This window comes from Rosa rugosa, chromosome 4 (genome assembly GCF_958449725.1).
Source record: "Rosa rugosa chromosome 4, drRosRugo1.1, whole genome shotgun sequence".
Lineage (NCBI taxonomy): Eukaryota > Viridiplantae > Streptophyta > Magnoliopsida > Rosales > Rosaceae > Rosa > Rosa rugosa.
Genome location: NC_084823.1, coordinates 34,374,902 through 34,395,509, shown reverse-complemented (window position 1 = coordinate 34,395,509; position 20,608 = coordinate 34,374,902). Strand labels below are relative to the sequence as shown.

At 36.4% G+C, this 20,608-nt stretch overlaps 3 protein-coding genes and 1 long non-coding RNA gene across 6 annotated transcripts; 2 read left to right on the top strand and 2 right to left on the bottom strand.

Moving 5' to 3' along the window:
* Positions 1 to 1,804: 1,804 nt before the first annotated feature.
* LOC133742516 (salutaridine reductase-like) lies at positions 1,805 to 3,545 on the top strand. The gene is made up of 5 exons (XM_062170210.1): positions 1,805 to 1,922; positions 2,007 to 2,250; positions 2,374 to 2,439; positions 2,608 to 2,784; positions 2,984 to 3,545. Exons 1-5 carry the CDS (start codon positions 1,888 to 1,890, stop codon positions 3,362 to 3,364), a joined length of 903 nt encoding a protein of 300 aa, XP_062026194.1. The 5' UTR covers positions 1,805 to 1,887; the 3' UTR covers positions 3,365 to 3,545.
* Positions 3,546 to 3,627: 82 nt separating this feature from the next.
* On the bottom strand, positions 3,628 to 7,670 carry LOC133742519 (uncharacterized). 2 transcript variants are annotated; one of them, XR_009862609.1, is made up of 9 exons: positions 7,429 to 7,670; positions 7,175 to 7,247; positions 6,332 to 6,432; positions 6,088 to 6,195; positions 5,273 to 5,313; positions 4,729 to 4,981; positions 4,509 to 4,636; positions 4,037 to 4,303; positions 3,628 to 3,751 (listed from the first exon to the last, which is right to left on the bottom strand). It is a non-coding gene; the product is annotated as an uncharacterized LOC133742519 (long non-coding RNA). The 2 variants fall into 2 exon arrangements; XR_009862608.1 differs by having other exon boundaries at positions 6,088 to 6,179; positions 7,429 to 7,658.
* Positions 7,671 to 10,201: 2,531 nt separating this feature from the next.
* On the top strand, positions 10,202 to 11,945 carry LOC133742515 (salutaridine reductase-like). Its single transcript, XM_062170209.1, has 5 exons — positions 10,202 to 10,339; positions 10,435 to 10,678; positions 10,793 to 10,858; positions 11,024 to 11,200; positions 11,396 to 11,945. The coding sequence occupies exons 1-5, from the start codon at positions 10,305 to 10,307 to the stop codon at positions 11,774 to 11,776; spliced, it is 903 nt and encodes a 300-aa protein (XP_062026193.1). The 5' UTR covers positions 10,202 to 10,304; the 3' UTR covers positions 11,777 to 11,945.
* Positions 11,946 to 12,372: 427 nt separating this feature from the next.
* Positions 12,373 to 16,410, bottom strand: LOC133742517 (uncharacterized). 2 transcript variants are annotated; one of them, XM_062170212.1, is made up of 7 exons: positions 16,252 to 16,410; positions 15,912 to 15,970; positions 15,515 to 15,639; positions 14,272 to 14,408; positions 13,590 to 13,734; positions 13,351 to 13,510; positions 12,373 to 12,810 (listed from the first exon to the last, which is right to left on the bottom strand). In XM_062170212.1, the coding sequence occupies exons 2-7, from the start codon at positions 15,922 to 15,924 to the stop codon at positions 12,719 to 12,721; spliced, it is 672 nt and encodes a 223-aa protein (XP_062026196.1). In that variant the 5' UTR covers positions 15,925 to 15,970; positions 16,252 to 16,410; the 3' UTR covers positions 12,373 to 12,718. The 2 variants fall into 2 exon arrangements, with proteins under 2 accessions (XP_062026196.1, XP_062026195.1); XM_062170211.1 differs by having other exon boundaries at positions 15,515 to 15,642; positions 16,252 to 16,409.
* Positions 16,411 to 20,608: the final 4,198 nt, after the last annotated feature.

Here is a 20,608-nt window from a genome sequence, read left to right as displayed (position 1 = left end):
AGACTCCATGGACCTCCTCTTTGTTAACCTGTACTCTATCTCCGACGGCCTCAAACTCTCCCCCAACCTCACTGCCTCCTCTTTCCCTTCCCAAACCCATCTCGTCATCTGTCTCAGACCCGCCTCATAATCATCCATCTCTGTAGGCCTACATCTCCGTCATTGAAGATGTTTAGTACCAAAGCTTTACGGCAAAACCCGAGTCTCAGAGAGTAGTAAGCTGAGGAAGATGACTGACCGGAAGAATGATCGGGCAATAGACCTGGGTAGTCCATTGCTCAATGACATCGCCAATGCTTTCGTAGATCCCAAAATTTTTTGGGTTATACTTTATAGTAGCAGCGATGAAATCTGTGTTCGGGACGATAATGTATTTGGGGTTAACTGATCCTCAATGGCATTAATGTAAATTTTTGAAAAAACTGAACATTTTGGTAATTTTTCATAAAAATTCAGAAGCAGGCCTACTTTATTTGTTTTGCACGTGAGCTCCATGTCCTTATTTGTTTAAATCTTATACAAGGTGAGTTTTCTATTTTTCAATCTTTGGTCTGTTACTTGTATGTAATTTTCTATAATTTGATCCTCTCATGTCACATATCTCAATCTCTCATTCTCTAACCTTTAATACTACCATATTAAGCTAGTATTTATAGCTAAGCCATCAAATAATTCAATCACTTTGAATCTATTCTAGATTTTGGTTTTTGAATATTAGTTTTGGATTTGATTATTGTATTTTAAATTTAGATTATGCTTATTTAATATAATTTTTATTATTTAGATTGAATTTTACTATAATTTTTTTTTCATAAATAGTATGTTAATATAATATAGGTTAAAACCGTCTAACCGACCGAACCAAACCATCTTTAATTGGATCGGGTTAAGCTTATTTTTTTTAATGACCTGTTGTCCAAAATGCTTAAACCGCTCACTTTAGTATAGAGACGGTTTATAGTCAAAACCGAACCAACTCAATCCGTGTGCAGCACTACGTAAACGTACTATCTATCTAGTAGAGCTGACCAATCAGTGCACACGTATAAGGGGTGTTTTGCGTTCTCTTGCTGAACCTCAGTGAAACTATGCTCTACGCCTCTACCATAAAGATATGGGATATTTCCACAAGACAAGCACTACTAAACATTTTACGTATGACTTGATACCAGTTGTAGATTCAAATCCTACTCCTTGTGACCTACTGGCCCTCCCTAGTTTGTAAACTCGCAAAATCGAGGGACATCAAAAGTAGATGAAAGTAAAAGGAAATTGTTGCAGATCGAGCTAATACTGCTAAAATGGTACAGTGAGATTTCACACTTATGTGTGGTAGAACTGTGGAAGCATTTGCTTCTCACTTTACTATCATTAGGGAGTGTTGATTAGAGTCATGTTCATCTACTCAATTAGTTCTTTACTCAGTTGTGTTAAACTGTTATTGAATTTAAATCCAACAAGAAAGACTGATAAGGTAGTTGAAATTAATTTAGTTGTCTTATGATAATTTTCTCTTCTTTAATTCATTTGTTCTTAGCCCAGCAAATCGATTGTCTCGTATCGAGTCAATTATTCACCTACTTCAATATGAATCCTTTGTCTCTATGGCCTCTCTCTTCATTACTAAATTTTCTCAACTATATCAATGCTCATTTAGGTGACCATGAGCGTCAGCACTTACATGGATTGTTTTTTACGTCATCGCCTACGTGACCAATTAAGTTCATACTCATGAGTCACAATATCCTCTCTGAAAGAGTTTGAAACTATAAATAGCTTCATGTACACTAGGAAGATCTCAAACACAAACAATTCTATTATTCATTGTGAACCATCATCTACATTCTTAAAGCACACACATACCTTTTCTCCAAATCTGTATAACAAATGGCAGAAACAACCATCAGTTTTGGGTCCAAGAGGTACTTCAATCTTTCATTTTCATTGCTACTTTTCATCTTTCTTGATTTTGATCAATTTTTGGTTTTCTTTTCGGGTGATATTAGGATTGCTGTTGTTACTGGAGCCAACAAAGGGATTGGACTTGAGATTAGTAGGCAATTAGCTTCTAATGGAGTTGGGGTGGTACTAACAGCAAGAGATGTGAAGAGAGGCACAGAAGCTGTTCAAAAGCTTAAGGCCTCTGGTTTCTCTGATGTGGTCTTTCATCAGCTAGATGTAAATAACCCAACTACCATTGCTTCTCTGGCAGATTTTCTCAAAACTCAGTTTGGAAAGCTTGACATTTTGGTATTTGTTCCTCTATCCAATCTTTTTTTTTTTTTTTCAAAATTGTATGCACTCTTTTCCTTTTTTACTGGATCGTAGTATATATACTTCTGTTCTAACACATTAACTTTCTCAATGTCAAAGGTTAACAATGCAGGAGTCCTTGGATCCACATACCTCACCGATAACGTCGTAGTGGATCGTCAAAATGTAAGTCGATAAAAATCAAGGTTTAATCTTTGGGGAGGAGGGATTGAAACTTGGGATTTTATCTACCATTTTGGAGACTACATCATTTCACTGTAAAACTGATTTGTTTTCATGCATGTTCATGTTCTTTTTGTTATGTCAAATGTTTACGAATGATACTATGTGCAGGTTTTAGGTTCTACATCACTGAAAGAAGTTTTAGTGCAAACATACGAGACGGCAGAGGATTGCTTGAAAACAAATTATTATGGAATCAAGCAACTCACAGAAGCACTTCTTCCCCTTCTTCAAAAATCAGATGCAGCAAGGATAGTAAATGTCTCTTCAGGACTGGGACAGCTAAGGGTACACAACCAAAACTCGATCGACTTTTAACATAAATAATGAGATATTTTCCTACAACACAGTGTACCATGTTATGTTGTCACATTGTAAAATCAAGACCATAGATCATATCGGTGTTTTCAATATATGGTCTAGGTTGCCAATATAACATACGTTACAATCAACTGTAATAATGTTTGAACTGCCTTTTTTATTTTAGGTTATTGCAAATGAGAAAGCCAAGAAAGAGCTAGGAGATGTCAATAACCTCACCGAGGAAAAAGTGGACAAGCTGGTTGAGGAATTTCTGGAGGATGTGAAGCAGGATTTGATAGAATCCAAAGGCTGGCCTCTAAACATATCTTCTTACATTGTATCAAAAGCAGCTCTGAATGCCTATACAAGAGTCTTGGCAAAGAAGTATCCTGAAATTGCTACAAACGCAGTTAGTCCTGGCTTTACCAAAACAGATATCAACCAAAATACTGGGATTAACACAGTTGAAGAAGGTGCAGAAGGTCCTGTGAAGCTGGCTTTGATAGCTGACACTGGAATTTCTGGCCTCTACTTTGAAATGACTGAAGAGTCAACCTTTGATTGAGGTCAATGGGATCCAAATGAACTGTATTGCTTTAAGGTTTAAGATTTCTGTGTAGTTTTCAATTTCAGATTGGCCTTACAATAAGGTACGAGTACCATGATGGTGTTATTTGCTCTATTTGGTCATCAATAAAACTAGCTACTACCCCCGCGCGATGCTGCGGGTTTGCATTTTTCCCCAATTTTTGTATGGTATATTAACCAACATTTGTTCAAAAAATGATCATTCTAACCGAAGTTCCTAAACTCTAATTGCAAAGGTAGTTAGCTATTAACAAAATAATCTGCATTTATACTTCAAACCAGTTACTTTACATGAGATTGTCAAAGGTATCATCCTTTGGTTCGGCTGTTGATGAGAAGCTCGTTTGGTCCTGATTCTGGTGCGCTGCCATTAAAAAATGGGGTAGTCAGATAAGAGAAGGTTGAATGGAGCTGCAAATTCTGTTCAAATGATAATCCAATGCACAACCATGAAAGCAACAACTATGAAGCTGATAACAATTATGCAAGCAAACCGATAACTACAAAGCTGACAGGAATATAGTCTGAAACCAATTCACCGGAGCATTTCAAAACAAAAACTCAGTATGAGAAGAAAAATAAAGACACAAATAGATGAGCAATCCAAAACAAACTCAGACCCAGATCCCTGTTCTTCTTTCTATATTACCTGCTATCAACTGATGTCCTGTCTTCTACGTTTGAAGCCTCTTCTCCAACACCGATTCCTCCTCTTCTGCTTTCACAATTTCTCTCTATCTCTACACCTCTTGTCAAATAAATCCAGATCGATCACTCCTTTTTTTCTTTCACAGTCTGTCTCTGTCTCTGCACTTGCAACAAATAGAATCTCTCAAAAGTGGCAACACAGCAACCTTGACTTCATGGGTTCAGATCCTTGACAGACGCTCCAAGTATCGTCATATATTCAAGCGACCTGTATTTTAAAGAAATGCATGTAGATTAGAGTTCTGAACATACCGCGCTAATAAATCCTACTAAAATATACCATACAATAGCAACCATTAGAAAAAGGAGTACGTTTTGTATTATTAATGCCAAAGTTTACAAATCTATAGACGACTTCTATTTGCGTAGAATGCATGGTGTAGGAAGGTTCTGGGAAGTCATGTAAAATGTACCTTAATAGTCTTTGCATCAGAAAAAATTTCAGAACTCAAAACTTTAATCTGCAATCTGCATAAGCATCCTTTGTATTTCTCAAAGTCTTCCTATTTCTGTCTCGGTCATGACATTGGAAGTGGGATCCCTGCAAACACAGATGATGAAAATGATGTTGTTAGTACCAAGGTAAACATAACTCGATCTTCTCTATAATTACCTTAGTATATCTTAATTTACCTTTTCATGATGCGACTGATGTTATCCACCAATACTGAAATTCACAGAGGGATTTTGAACTGATTGATACATATGGCGAATGATGTCTGGAATAGAGAGGCAAGAACATATAAAGTTACTCTTGCACCAAACCACCAATACTGCCAAGCTAATCCAACATTCAGTATCATCCTAAAACTCGCTCTAACTCGAGCTCATCAAGAGCCTGCATAGCAGCTCAATGAATCTCATTCACCAATCTCCATGGCATTAACTGAAAATCCAAGGGATGCAAAAATTGCAACCAAAGTGGTCAGACAAAATCTGTCATGTAAGGCAGAATCCAGAAGTTTTATTCTACTTCACTTTTGAAATTGAAATTGCAAAACTGTAGCAAAAGCAATCTTAGTCATTAATCAAGGAATACATTCATATCAGAGAGAATCAAAACTTCCCTACTTTCTTTCATCCAAAACCTTCACAAAATCGATAAGAATATAAATCACAATTAAATTCAGTACAACCAAATCTAAATAACAAAGAACTAAGTTGAAAAAAAAATTACCCCAGGAACACTTTCAGCCGCTTCAAAAAAGCTTTCCCTATCTGAAACAACATTAACACTGTCAGTGAGTATAAAATCCTAACAAATTCGGAGACCAAATCCAGCAGTACTAAATATTAAATGTGAATAAAATCAAAGTAAAAACTTATGGTTTCAGAGTTTTCCATTAAAAACCATGAACTTAAGCATTTACTAAACAATAAAAAAGATAAAATTCATGTTTGTTGACAAACATATGAATTTGTAGTAAAAGATGAAGTTCTATCATATTGTTAATAAAAGAGCCTAGATAGAATCAAAGGTACATGCAACTAAACAAAATATTATACAGGACATTGCATTAAAGGGATTATACTCTAAGAGGCCAAAATTTCATTGAAAATTAATGTAGCTTTGTGTGATTTGCTAGTTATTGCAGTAGCAAACCAAAACGCTTGCATAGCTACAGCTTAGTTAATATCCCTGTGTTCATTTTTTTGGTCTTATGCAGCTGTTACTTATGTTCGGATCTTATAAGATCTTGTTTCCCTTTGTTAATAAACAGAAACACATGAGAAGCTCCCAACTAATAATCATCATAGATTGGAAATATAATTTGATAATGTATATGAACTAAAGGAATGTAGAGCAGTAGAAATAAGGAAAGAAAAAAAACTGTCAAAAGAGAAAAGCAAAGGAAATTAACAAAAAAAAAAATATTCTAGAGAACATTAGACTAAACATCAAATTAAAGGAAAAGAAGGGGCCACTAAATGCCCATTCAGTTGAATTTGAGTAATGATAAATAACCAATTAAAGAGATACGAACTACTTACCATTCCAAGTTAAAAACATCATGGCAAGAGCTGCTACTGTACACAATCCTGCACCTGATAATGATGCTTCTGTCAAATCTCTTGCAATTTTTCTGCACATAGGGCAAGCTGTAGTATATATATTTTTTAAAGTATCAGGGAGAAGTCAAATTTTACAGAAGTTTATCCCAGGTTTATTTATATATATAACTTTTTCTTCTGTTTTCAAATAGACACACCAAACCTCAGATCACTATGTAGATACCTCAAAAAAAGAATCAGAACAGTCCCTCTGCCATTGATTCTACCAAAGCGGTCTCTGAAGACTCGTCACACTTGTTGTATCTTGCAATAGTTTGTTTCATACTGTAAAAAGTTGGAACAGACATATAAAATGACTGAAAAAATTATTTAGCTTCTTGGTTTTATAAATAAATTCGTAAAGAGAGAGCTGCTTTGTGTGTCAGAATGAAGAAACTGACGATAAATGTATAACTGAGTGATAGAAAATGTAAAGACCAAAATATAATTACAGGTATAAGGGGTATAGAAATGAGGGGTATGTAGCTGGCCTCCATCACATTAACCATTCAGGATGCTCAATTCACTAATACTATTGTTTCTGACTGTCATCTAAGCTTGTTATTCTCCATTAGTCACTTGATATAGTGTCTGAATTTTTTTTTATTTTTTTTTATTTTTAATATCTACATATGGTCATTACATTCCTATCACTTTGCATACAAAAGTAACTGTGAATGACCTGAGGTAAAATATAGTCACCCTTCTAATGTGATTTTGGTATCTATATTCAAGCGCATCCTATTGTACATGTTGTATTAGAATGAATTCGATCAGTTGGATCAAGTTTGTTTCTTGACATTCATAACCAATATGAAAAAAATGGCAGAAAAATAAAGGAAGAATTCAGAATTTCAATCAAAAGCTCAACACTTATGACAAAATTTCAAAACAGAAACTAATTTATTTAAAGAAAGACAGCAAAATCTAAACCAGGGTAGATCATTGCTAAGGAATCAGAACTGTAATAGTACATGACATAATTCACAATTAATCAAGATGCAAGATCGCACATAAAGGGTGATACCTTGAAAGCAGACTGAATAGATGAGCAATACAATTGACCTTGCTGCTACTGATAAACGGTATCTGCTGATCAGCTGCCAAACAAAAAATAACTATGGTTATAGTTAACGTCGTGAAACACAGCTTGCATCATGTTTTAGACATTGGTCCAAATAGCAATAAACATAGGTAGAAATTTTAGTGATTTGCAGGAACCAAATAGAAATTCGCAGATCAAAAGCAAGGAATGATTTGCAGGATCAATCTTGGTTATACCATATGCTTCTGGAGAGCATCATTCCTTGCTAAAGTGAGAGGAGACCGAGAGAAATTTGTTGACTCGAGTGAGAGCAAGAGCGATTTGGAATTTCTAAAGAAACCTCCAGAAACACTGAGGCATCTTCCCATACCTAAAGACGCATATGCCCAGCCAACATCGTCTCAGCAAGCAGTACAAACCTGAAATTATAACAGCAAATCAAGGGCAAAAGAGTCAATTCCTGTAAAAAGACCCATATGCCCAGATGATATCATCTCAAACAGCACTCACTCCTGCAATTATACATACATATATTGAAAGATGAGTTCACTGTTCATAAAGGGGTGGAGAAGACGTTTTCGTCCCTGCTTTTCTGTTATATTGCAGGAGTGAGTGACGAAAACGTCTTCTCCACCCCTTTATGAACAGTAGTAACAGTGAACTCATCTTTCAATATATGTATAATATGTAGTCACTCCATTTGCAGAATATACATACATGCAAACCCAATAAGTTCAATCCACAAGACTGACCAATCCTCTCATCCGATCTTTCTATTAATAGGAGACTTTTCGATCTGTTCAAAGACTACGGACGTAGTCAATTAGTCATAATCATATGGCACCTAGCAAGAAATCATGCTCATGCATGGGCCAGCTGGATATTCGATCTTTGGGAGATTCACAGACTAATTGTTTCCTTGACAGTTGCTTTAGAAATTAATGTAACTTGTCCACAAGATTAATTATTTTGTATCAACATGAGATTCACACGCATGATGCATGCATGTGTTAGATACTTCGTCACATCATGAATCCTAAATGACGCTTTCAATTCTACGTTTTTTTTTTTTATTCTTCATTAATTACCTTTAGAGAATGAATATCAAATAATTGAATATATTGGAAAAATGCTGATTTTCTATGACAATATGTCTTTTTTTTTTTTTTTGAGAATAAATGTCAACTCCATTAACAATAAGAAAGATTACAAAAGACAAATGTAGAAACTACAACATAAATGAAAAGTATGAAGATAAAACAATGAACATAAAACCTAGCAAAGATACGATGGGATGCAAAAATGCATCTGAGGACGCAGCGGGTGTAAACCGTGCTATGTGAAAAGTTACTAATAGTATGATGCAGCGGGTGTAAACCGTGCTATGTGATTTTAAATTATGAATTAAAATCTTAAATTATGATAATAACAATTTACTATAGTCAAATCCGATATAGAGGCTCTTTGAACGCGCCTCACGCGCGACAAAAAAAAAACACAGAAAAGTGCAGTGCGATCTCTCCCGGCCGAACGCCGGCGCTCTTGCCGCTGCGTTCCGGTCCGGGAGAGGATGTTGAGTTGGGAGTGCAGCAGGTCTCTTGTGCTAGAGCGTGGTCCAAGGTGGGGGAAGGATGGTTCGTTCTGGGGGTGGGAGGATCTATGTCGATCTGTCCTATCCGGACCTTGGGCGTGGGCTCGCTGGCTGGGAATCAGGGTTTCTCGGTGGCTTCTGGAGTGGCTCTGGAACATGGTTCGCCGGCGACGATCTGTGATGTATCGGCGGCATCTGGGGACTGGGAGGTGGCTGAGATCTCGATCTCAGGGAGTTGTTGAGTCGGATGATGCAGAGGAGGCGGTCTGAAGTTGGAGAATGGGTTTGGAGGATAGAGGTGTAGTAGTGGTGGGGCAACATGGAGGCGTCGGTTTTTCCGGCCATTGAGAAGGGTTTGCAAGTGTTGCCGATCGAGGGAGGTCAGAGATGGACATTGGAGAGAGCTATGGGGATGGGTTAGGGGTGGTGGAGGTCGCAAGGATGGAGGGAGAAGAGATAAACAGAAAGAAGAAAAAAAAAATTAAAATTAAAATTAAAAAAATAATAATAATTAAAAAAGGAAGCGGGGGTATAATCGACATTTTGACGCGGAATGAATACCACGTCAGCGATTTAACGGCGATTTTGAACGGAGAGTAATGGAAAGGACCTATTGGTCCAAAATTGAAGAGTACAAGGACTAAACGTGTGAAATTAGAAGGTGAAAGACTGAAGTGTTTTTTTTTTTTTTGTAAAAGTTCAATGATTAAACAGTATTTAATCCTTAATTAATTTAGTAACTCCGACTAACTTTGTTTTTTTTCTTAAAGATGGACCAGCATCACCGAGTTCTTTTGGGTTCATGAATTATCCGAGGCTTGATTGTTACAACATCGCCCCTCTTTTCATTGCGAGTTTGGTTTTATACCCGGTTAGCTTAAAGAAGATGGTGACATTAAAATGTTCATTTAGGTGACCATGAGCAAACAGTGTGTCAGCACTTACATCGATCGATTGAAATAATGATTTGATAGCACAGTAGCCTGCTGCAGAGGAATCATAGAAAACTAGTAGATCGAGACAAGTTTAATTGCTTCTTGCCTTCTTCTATCTCTTCCCACCCAGACAATGGAAAATTTGATTTGCTCCTTCATTAAGAAATATGCAGGATTTCAATTTTTTGTTGATGACTTGCAGATTTTCTTTTTTCAAATTCTAGGATTAATCAATTTTTGTCCCAAGTGATTGTTGATAAACAATGGCAACAATTGGTTGGATTGTTTACTTTGATATGTTTAACTACCATTTCTATCCTCCAATAAACAAACAAAAGCAGCCTTGTGAGGTTCATGGCTCAAGGTTAGATATGTAATAATTTCCATCAAGCCAACTATTGACCAACTTTGAAATATGTCATCGCCTACGTGACCAGTTCATAATCATTGGTCAATATATCCTCTCTCTGAAAGATTTAAAACTATAAATAGCTTCATGGACGCTAGGAACGTCTCAAACACACAATTCTATTATTCATTGTGAACCATCAGCTACATCGTTAAAGCACACACGTACCTTTAACCAATGGCAGAAACAACCATCAGTTTTGAGTCCAAGAGGTACTTCAATCTTTCATTTTCATTGCTACTTTTCATCATTCAATACTCTTTCTTGATTTTGATCAATTTTCGGTTTTCTTTTCGGGTGATATTAGGATTGCTGTTGTTACTGGAGCCAACAAAGGGATTGGACTTGAGATTAGTAGGCAATTAGCTTCTAATGGAGTTGGGGTGGTACTAACAGCAAGAGATTTGAAGAGAGGCACAGAAGCTGTTGAAAAGCTTAAGGCCTCTGGTTTCTCTGATGTGGTCTTTCATCAGCTAGATGTAAATAACCCAACCACCATTGCTGCTCTGGCAGATTTTCTCAGAACCCAGTTTGGAAAGCTTGACATTTTGGTATTTGTTCCTCCATCCCATCTTTTTTTTTTTTTTTCTTTTTTAAATTGTATGCACTCTTTTCCTTTTTCACTGGAGTATAATTCTAACACAATAACTTTGTCAATGTCAAAGGTTAACAATGCAGGAGTCCTTGGATCCACATACCTCACCGATAACGTCATAGTGGAGCCTCAAGATGTAAGTCGATAAAAATCAAGGTTTAATCTTTGGGGAGGAGGGATTGAAACTCAGGAGTCTAGCATTTTGGAGACTACATCATTTCACTGTAAAACAGATATGTTTTCATGCATGTTCATGTTCTATTTCGTTATGTCAAATGTTTACAAATGATGGTATGTGCAGATCTTAGGTTCTACATCACTGAAAGAAGTTTTAGTGCAAACATACGAGACGGCAGAGGATTGCTTGAAAACAAACTATTATGGAATCAAGCAACTCACAGAAGCACTTCTTCCACTTCTTAAAAAATCAGCAGCAGCAAGGATAGTCAATGTCTCTTCAGCACTGGGACAGCTAAGGGTACACAACCAAAACCCGACTTTTAACATAAATAACGAGATCTTTTCCTACAACACAGTCTACCATGTTATGTTGTAAAACTGTAAAATCAAAACCATAGATCATATCGGTGCTTTCATTATATGGTCTAGGTTGCCAATACAACACACGTTACAATCGACTGTAATAATGTTTGAACTGCCTTTTTTATTTTAGGCTATTGCAAATGAGAAAGCCAAGAAGGAGCTAGGAGATGTCAATAACCTCACCGAGGAAAAAGTGGACAAGCTGGTTGAGGAATTTCTGGAGGATGTAAAGCAGGATTTGATAGAATCCAAAGGCTGGCCTGTAAACATGTCTTCTTACATTGTATCAAAAGCAGCTCTGAATGCTTATACAAGAGTCTTGGCCAAGAAGTATCCCAAAATTGCTACAAACGCAGTTAGTCCTGGTTTTACCAAAACAGACATCAACCAAAATACCGGGATTAACACAGTTGAAGAAGCTGCAGAAGGTCCTGTGAAGCTGGCTTTGATAGCTGACTCTGGTATTTCTGGCCTCTACTTTGAAATGACGGAAGAGTCATCCTTTGATTGAGGTCAATGGGATGATTGGGATCCAAATATAATGTATTGCTTTAAGGTTTAAGATTTCTTTGTAATTTTCAATTTCAGATTGGCTTTGAATAAGGTACGAGTACCATGATGAGTTGTATTATTTGCTCCGTTTGGTAATCAATAAAATATGTAGTCACTCCATCGCAGAATATACATACACGCAAACCCTATAAGTTAAACCCACAAAAGTGAACAGTCCTACAAGCTGAAAAAAATGAAGAATTATATACTTCAATTTTTTTTTTTTATCGAGAAACTATAAAATTCGTCACAATAGCATCAAAAAAACATTTCTACAACTTTTGGCAAAGAGAAGTGAGAGAACCTCTAGCCAGAAAGTCTGTTCCATTGAATGGACTGACTGAACATGTCTTCGTCAAACCACAGTTGCTAACTCAGAAAATGACCAATGTGCATGTTTATCACAATTTATTTACGGTCCTGATATATACTCAAAATCCTGTCCGTCAAAGTCCTACTCTCCATACGGACGTGACATAGTGTAACACCTAAACTATCTCAATACAAGCAAACATGCTATCATTGGACCTCAAACGTGCAATTGGGCTTGGATGATTGAACTATAACCAAGAATAAATGAAATTTAACGGAGCAAAGGATAATAAGAGTGATCTCTCCCGAGAACTTTAGCCATATACTATAAGACTCGGTGCATGAGCTTCAAGTATGCGCAGTCAAAGTACGCCCGTATCTAGTAACAAAATTGACCATCACAAAAGAAAAGGAATTTGACACTCTTATTTGACAAAATAAATAAACACTCATATCATCATCAATCAATCTCTGCTGAGGGCAACGCCGAAGGAATTTAATCCCAACTCCAATGATTTTTTCTTCTGGTCGGATCCCTACTTCAAATACAGGTCCCTGTACGGATAAAAACCTTGCTACACCAAAACACTCACATAAAGTCATAGTCATCGAGGGGATCGTAGCCATCAACAGCTATATCATCATCCGGCTTATCAACATGAAGCTGCTTTTTCTTGGCACCTGCAAACAAGGAAAGCAATTATCAAATCCATTGTCCTTCAGTTTCCTTTATTATTAGTTACACCTAACCACAAATCAATTTTGAATGACTAAACCTAAATTCCAACCGGTGGTTTAGTTTCAAGTAAAGCCAAAACACAAGGTACGATATTAGCAATACAACGTGCAGAAATTAAAAATGAGATTTTGCAAGTCATTTTCCTCACTAGTGCCACTTTCTGAATAGTAATCTACTACAATGGGGTTCCGGCTATAAATTACTTTTGTTCTTTTATCCATCTTCAACTAGTGGAAGAGTAATCAGTTATTTACAATCAAAAACCATTAACGGGCACCTGCCAAACAATCTAGTGCACATCTGAACATGTGAAAGAATTTGTGTTCTTTTATGTACTGGAAGTGTACTTCCAATATACTCCCACTTTGTTCATTTATAGGAAAACAATTTTTTATTTTTCTTTCTCAGACCAGCATCACCACTCAAAACTCAAGTTAGTGTATGAACAGCTCAAAACAAATTAGGTAGGTAAAGATACACACCTGTCTTCTTTTTACCAGCATTGGCTTCCTTCTCAGCTTTTATCTTCTCATTTGCAATTGCCGTAATTGAAGATGCAACATCTTTTGCATCAGCTCCTTTCAAAGAAGTCATTGACAGTCTCATTACTGCCTTAAGTAGACCAATATAATGAAAACTTTTCTGCAATGAAATCAAAAAGATTAAACAATACATATAAAGTCCAAAAACTTTGCACAAAGGCAAGGACAACTCAACAAACCTCAAATGGACGAAGTTTATGTGAAATAAGTTCGGCATATTCCAGGAAGTCACTTTCGGATTTGGGAATGAAATTATCAATGTTTTTCTCATCTCTAGTAGAAAACAGTTCTTTAGTGGCCTTATAATCTGCTTCTTCCACCAGTCTGTATCAGGAGAAAAGAAACTTCAGTGAGAATTTATTGTGAAGGTTTTCATGCACTCAACAAGTTGTAGTTGGTCATTATCTCATAGTGAAAATGACAAATCTGAGACCGACCGAAGAATCAAAGAACAAAGAATCAGAAACGAAAAAGAAAAGAAAAAAAAGCCAGTCCGATACATCACAACTAGAATTTTTTACCCTTCAGTTGTGCACAGTACATACACGTCTAAATGACTAAATATACAACTTCAACAGTTGCTGTTGATCTTACAGACAGACTATTTAAAACAGGCATACAAGAATTTCCATTAATACAGCTCATCTGACTCAACCATAGTAAATGATCAGTAAATGAACGAAATTGGTTTCATAAAACACGCAGTGTTACTCACTTCAATGACTGGCAACACTCTCTCATTGACAATGAATTGCATGCTGTTCTCAACATACCTCTTTAAAATACAAACTACGCTCAAATGAAAAATAAATAATATAAAAAAGACCAGTAGGGCAGCGGAGGTTAACCATTAACTCTCACCTCTGTTGGCGAAGTTTCTCAGCCAGGGGATCTAGTGGCTCTTCCTTTTGTACTTCAACAGCTTTTCCTTTCTTTTCTGCAGCCTTTGTTGCAGGTTTCTTGGGCGCCTTTTCAGCAGGAGCCTTTGGTGCAGGTTCCTGGACAAAAAAAAAAATAAGAAAAAAGATGAACAAAATAATTAGAGACTGTGTATTAGCTAGATTTATAACAAATATGGTTTTTATATGCTGTATGAAAAGCATGCAAGGGAGGGATAGAAACTATCTGACTCAACCATTGCAAACCAGCCTGGTACAGTGTGCGGGAAAATCAAATGTGCGCACATAGAGCAGACCCATAAAATTTTACAATAGAATTACTGTGAAAACAAATATTCGAATCTTTAGTATCTTTTAAAGTTTTGCAAATCAAGGTTGAGAAAGAATCCAAATCTCCTGTTCATTTGCACCTATTAATTTGCTTAATAGCATCTCTATATACATCAGTGAGAGAAAAAAAGAGCATACTAGAACGTTTTGCAGCTATTATTTTAACTTTCTATTTAACTTACCGGGAATACCAATCTGATTCATCAAACTAACTGTTTATTTAAATGCTAAAGCTATAGCCATATCAAACCATTTGGTTGCCATAAATTAGTAGTAAATCCAACTTAAATTAAGTGCAATTTTCGCACTTAATAGTATCCAAATCTTTGCACACAAGAGGACTTCCACCTCCTTGCCATCCCTTAATACATAAATCAGTGTTCTCACTTCAGTGAAGGAAGAAAACTAACTAGCAATTTACCATTTTTTTTATTTGACTAAACAACATTCAGAACCTCAGTAATAAAGCAACACTGTATGGTTTGTGGTCATAGGCATCCACGACCCATATAATCTCAAAATGGGTGAACTAATATTTTTTTTTTTCTTTTCGTCTTCAATCATTCCCTAACCAGCACCCTTGAACACTCAAAGTACCGGAGGAATATGATCTCATACACTCATCACCTATTGCCTTTACATAAAGCCATGATGATATTCATAGCCATATATTGATGCAATATCCATATTCAGTCATCAGAGTAAAATAGTGATCATGGCAGTTAAAAGTTGCATATGCATCACACATTCCAATAACATTGGATAGTTACTCACTCAATAAATAATATCCACCAGTCCACACTGGGGAATTCAAATGATGAACGGGGAAAAATGTTAGAGGAACACAACGAAATAACACATGCTATCAATCTTACCGGAGGAGCAAGTTCATCATCATCCTCCCATGAGTCCTTCACGTCATTCTCATCCGCATCTTCATCATCCCAGTTACCTTTTACTGCTGGCTCCTTAGAAAGGAGGGATGGAATTCTCGCATCTTCTTCTGAAGCAAGAAAAACAAACAAAACCCACCTTTGTAAACAAAACAGCAGACTCAAGTTCAATAATACACAACGAAATCTCTGTTCTAAAGTAAAAGAAAAAAAAAACTAAAACACAAGATGCCCTCGGAAAATTTTCACTTGAACAACTTAGGTGGTAAATACAAAACCCAACAATCCCTTCAACCATGAGACATTAAACTACAATAAGCTCAAGCAACAAGTAATGGGAAAACTTAATCAAAACGAGATTCAAGGAAAGCAGTATTACCCCAGTCCTCCATATTGCAATTCTCTTCTGTTTTCTCAAATTAACGAACAAACAGCTATCTGCATATCAACACATCCATCATCAGAAATCGGAAAACCCACAAACAAATTGAACAACAAAATTCGAGAACAACAAAAGTGTAAAGAGTCAAACTTTCTACAAAACCCACAAACAAAGTCGAACAATTTGGCCCAAAATCATATATCAGGATTAAATTACAAGCAAAATTAGCCGGAATAGATTCAGATACAGAGCGTGAATATCAGAACCAATAAAATAAAAATTGAGGACAAAGAACATAAATTTGGAGAAGAATCGATCTGGGCATAGAGTGTATTACGTTAAGGAATCGAAGGGAAGAGACGAGACCCTCGTCGGCGGTTTCTGTGAAACCCTAATTTTTTTGTGCGTCCACTATTCTGCTTCGGCTGTCAGTCTCTGCCCGAGTCGACGCCAACTAAGCAAAGGCAGAAAAATAGGCCCAGCTTTTTTATTTATAGATAGATTTTTTATTTAGTTGTGTCAAACAAGTCTCATGGGTCTGGTCAAGGTTGGCTTGTTTCCGGTTTGGAATGGGGCTCTTAATGCAGAGAGTCATCTAGAATGTTGGGGGACTTTACTTCGTCATTAATTTTCATAATACCGATTTTGTTTTTTTTTTTTTTTTTTTTTTTCAAAAGGAGATAAAATTACAAAGAGTATAAGTTCCTCTAATACAATCAACTCTTGAATCTAAATCTATTTAGTTAAATCACACTGAAGAAATAAATGGTCTTCAGCTTCCTCATTAGAACCACAAAGAGGGCAGCGACGATCAAAATTGATGCACATATCAACACTGGATTGTTTCCGGTTTGGAATGGGCTGTTGATACACAGAGTCAATCTAGAATGTTGGGGATGTTTCTTCATCATTAAGTTTTCATAATACCGATTTTGTTTTAGGTTTTTAAAAAATAAATAAATAAATAAACTCTTAGCCCACCCCACCCATACATATATCAGTGAGAATCGAACACATGACCTTTATAATATGAGAGTTTCTATTGGGACCTCTTAATCTACTCACTAGACCTCCCTCAATTTTTAATTATTCAATGACATATGTATCCTTATACAAAAAACCGGTTAAAGACAGCAAACTAATAAGGAAAATATTTTTTTTCTCTGCAAAGATTTATAATAATGGAAACACATTTACAATACTTTAATTATTCATTTCCATTTTAGTTCTCATTTCATATTTCTCATTTTCTTTGTTTATAAAAGCTTTTAAAAAAAGAAAAAATGCATTCAAAATTACTTGGCAAATTATATAAAAATAAAACTATGATACAAAGGTGTTTCTCTTGAGGATCATGAAAAAGGAGATAGAGAGCCCTCATGTAAACTAACCAAATAAGTTTGTGAAGCGGCATATAAGACAAAAATAGATAATAAAAGAAGAGCGTGAACAAATTTGATTTTGCAACCTATGTAAATTCCAGCATGCAACCATAAACTATAAAAACTAAGCTTTGAAAATCCATAATTAAGCATGAAATAGTAGGCTTGAAAAACCCCTGATAAATTTATGTTAATTAGTTACACTATCTTTTTCAATAATTATCTCAGATTTTTTTTTTTTTGAGCAATGTCAAGTTTATTTTGTGGTAAATAAATAATTATGGGAGCACTAACTCATCTTTAATGCTCCCAAAAAAATTCTTTTATGAGTAAGGTTAAGTTAGGTATATGAAAAAGGTTTACTTAGCAAATTTTACTTTTTAAAAAGCAAATAGGAGGTGTAAAGAGATGAGAGGTCAAATGAGCAAATATGGAGGTCCCAATAGAAAAACTCTTATAATATTGGAATTATAATTTACTTGGTTAATATGTGGAAGATATATATGCTATAACAAAAGTAATTAGTTCTAAAATATGGAATCCAGGTCGGGTCAATTTGAGAATTTTGGACTTGGATATTCTGATTTCCCCTCATCAAGGCATATGCTCTAAGTTTAATTTGTTACTTTTCAAAGTATGCGTTTCTCTGTGGCATGGGTTTATACTATAATAGGCTTGAATAATGTCACGTTTTTTCTCGAGGGCTTTAGAGTGACGTTATGCGTAATTTTACTGGAAAAAATGTCGTTTTCGCTAAAAATGCCAAAAGTAATAATGTCGTTTTCGCTAAAAAAAATATCAAAATATAGTTTACTGAAAATAAAAATATACTCAAAAAATTATGTAATTCTAGATTTGATAGAATTACTCTGTGATGACAAATTTAACACTTCTAATCAATATCAACCAACATAACATCTCAGAGCATCTCCAGTGGAATAGTCAAATCCATACGGAGACCTCCAACGGTAAGAAAAAACATATTAAACCACTCCAACCGATCTTGTCCTACGTGTAAATGGCATATTGTATTTGGCTGTCAAATACAGAGGCAAAGTCATTTGTATTTCTTTCTTTATTGTCTCTCTGTCTCTGTCTCCCTCCCCCTCCCCCTCCCCCTCTCCCTCTCCTCTCTTTCCCCACTCTCTCCCTCTTTCCTTCTCCTCTCTCTCTTACGTCCTACCCATACCAAAACGCAAACCTTCTGAATCAATTGTCATTTAGAGCAAACACTGTAATACCCCGAAAATTCGTACTTAATTTCTTGAAATTTTCTGGAATTAATAAAGTATTCATTAGTATAATTTCGTGGTTCGAGGGTGGAGCAGAAGTGTTTTGGACGAATAATTACTCGAAACATTTTATTTTCGAGGGGTCAAAGGGTTGACTTTTTATTTGTTGAGTTTATCTGAATACTTCCTTCATGAAAGTCGTAGAGCACGTCGATACGAGTTTGTGGACATGCAGTACGCATAAATCAGAGTTCGTACGAGAAAGTTATGGTCAACGAAAAAACCTACTATTTTCGAAAATTTACTATAAATAGAGGATTTCCGGAAATGAAAATCACTTTCCCATTTCCGTCATTTTTCTAGAAAATTCCAGAACCTATTCTCTCTCTAACTTCCGACCGACCCGACCTGGACCCGGTATTCATACCCGACTAGAGTTTCATTTTTCGGCGACTTCAGGCACCGGCACCGGCACAGACTTGCTCGCCTCCTCGTTCTGGTCCTCCCTATGGTGGTGGCTTGCGGCGATTTACATCGTACACAGTGGGTCGAAGCGGCGAAGATAGGCGGCGTCGGACCCGGCTATATTTTCCGATTCCGGCAACATCTTGGCTTGAAATCGGTCACATTTGATTGTTAGGAGCATCCTCTTTCGATCCATAGTGATAGTTTTGATCGATTTGCACCAGAGAAGCTTCAACACAAGGTGAACAGTGCATTTCAGCTTTTGAGCTTGATTCCGGCCGATCTAGGCTGAATCGGTTAAAACCCTAGGTATTAAAGTTGATCCTTATGGTGAGCTCTCCACGTTGGACGGTTGGATTGAGCTGGTTTTGAGTTTGGCATGGCGGTGCATGCGGCGCGTCCGGCCATGGTTGGAGCAGGTTCTTTCCCCAAATATCATCTACTTGTTTTGATATATGGTTTGTAGCATTTGGAGATGGTATGAGCATGTTAGGTTTTTTGGTGTTTTGGATTATTTTGGTTTTAGATCCGTGAGGATCCGGTCGTTCGATCGACTTGTAGTTTTGTTAAATTGATCCTAGATGGCAAGATGTATTCCGAAGACCTTGGGTGGTCTTGGATGAAATTTCGCCTTGATTGGCGTTACTTTCGAGTTTTAGTTCAAATGAGGATTCAAACTTTAATCGCTTTGTTATTCATATACTAAGTTGAGACTTATTTTACGTAGGTGATTGACGGAGAGTGTACTGTACTTTATCTCGGCTGTAAGAAAAGACGCAGCGGGATTTAGAGGTGAGTAAATCTCACGACGTTCGTTTATGAACGGAATTACTTTATTTTTCAGAATTATTTGTTTAATTGTTAAATTATTTTCATGAATAAATATTTGTTGTAAATTATATGAAATTGATCATCTACGATTTATAGGTAAATAAAATTAAATTTTAGGGTTTTTGTCCATTTACCCCATTTCCAGGGATTTTTTTTCCCACTTACCCCATTAAGTTTTTTTAATTCCCTCGTACCTAAAACACTCTAAGGAAGTGTTCCCTAAGAGCAACTCCAACAGCTTCCCCATATTTTGATTTTTCTCTACTTTAGGAAAAAATGAGCCTCTTTTGCTCCAACAGATTCCCTATAACTATCCCTATTTTAGGGAAAGTGAGGAAAGAGAAAACCAAATTCTCTATATTTACAGTAATCTCTAAAATTTTAAGGAAGAATATGGAGATTTTAAAGATTGCTGTAAAATAGGAAATTTATTGGAGTTGGAGAAGAAAAATATGCTAAAGCTTTAACTTTTGCTTCCCTATTATACAGAAATTATAGGGAAGCTGTTGGAGTGGCTATAATACCCCATTAAGGTTTTTTTTTTTAATACCATTTTACCCTCACCCCTTTGTTACTTAGAGAGAGAGAGAGAGAAAAAAAAAAATGGAAAAGAGAGAAATCATAGAAGACTTCGCTGGAGCCCCGTCACCGGCCGCCGGATTCCGGCCAACTTCGCCAGATTCCTGCCAACTTCGCAGGATTCCGGTCACCGGTCGCCGCTTGCCGAACTTTTCTGAAAACCTCGCTGGAGGTCCCCAAAGAGGTCGCGGGAAAGGTTTATTGC

Coding starts and splice junctions, on each gene's coding strand:
- LOC133742516 (XM_062170210.1), top strand. CDS start 1,888: ATGGCAGAAACAACCATCAGTTTTGGGTCCAAGAG. Junction 2,440..2,607: donor TCGTAGTGGATCGTCAAAAT/GTAAGTCGATAA, acceptor TACTATGTGCAG/GTTTTAGGTTCTACATCACT. Junction 2,785..2,983: donor CAGGACTGGGACAGCTAAGG/GTACACAACCAA, acceptor TTTTTATTTTAG/GTTATTGCAAATGAGAAAGC.
- LOC133742515 (XM_062170209.1), top strand. CDS start 10,305: ATGGCAGAAACAACCATCAGTTTTGAGTCCAAGAG. Junction 10,859..11,023: donor TCATAGTGGAGCCTCAAGAT/GTAAGTCGATAA, acceptor TGGTATGTGCAG/ATCTTAGGTTCTACATCACT. Junction 11,201..11,395: donor CAGCACTGGGACAGCTAAGG/GTACACAACCAA, acceptor TTTTTATTTTAG/GCTATTGCAAATGAGAAAGC.
- LOC133742517 (XM_062170211.1), bottom strand. Junction 14,409..15,514: donor ATGATGAACTTGCTCCTCCG/GTAAGATTGATA, acceptor TTTTTTGTCCAG/GAACCTGCACCAAAGGCTCC. Junction 12,811..13,350: donor TGCTGGTAAAAAGAAGACAG/GTGTGTATCTTT, acceptor CCTTGTTTGCAG/GTGCCAAGAAAAAGCAGCTT.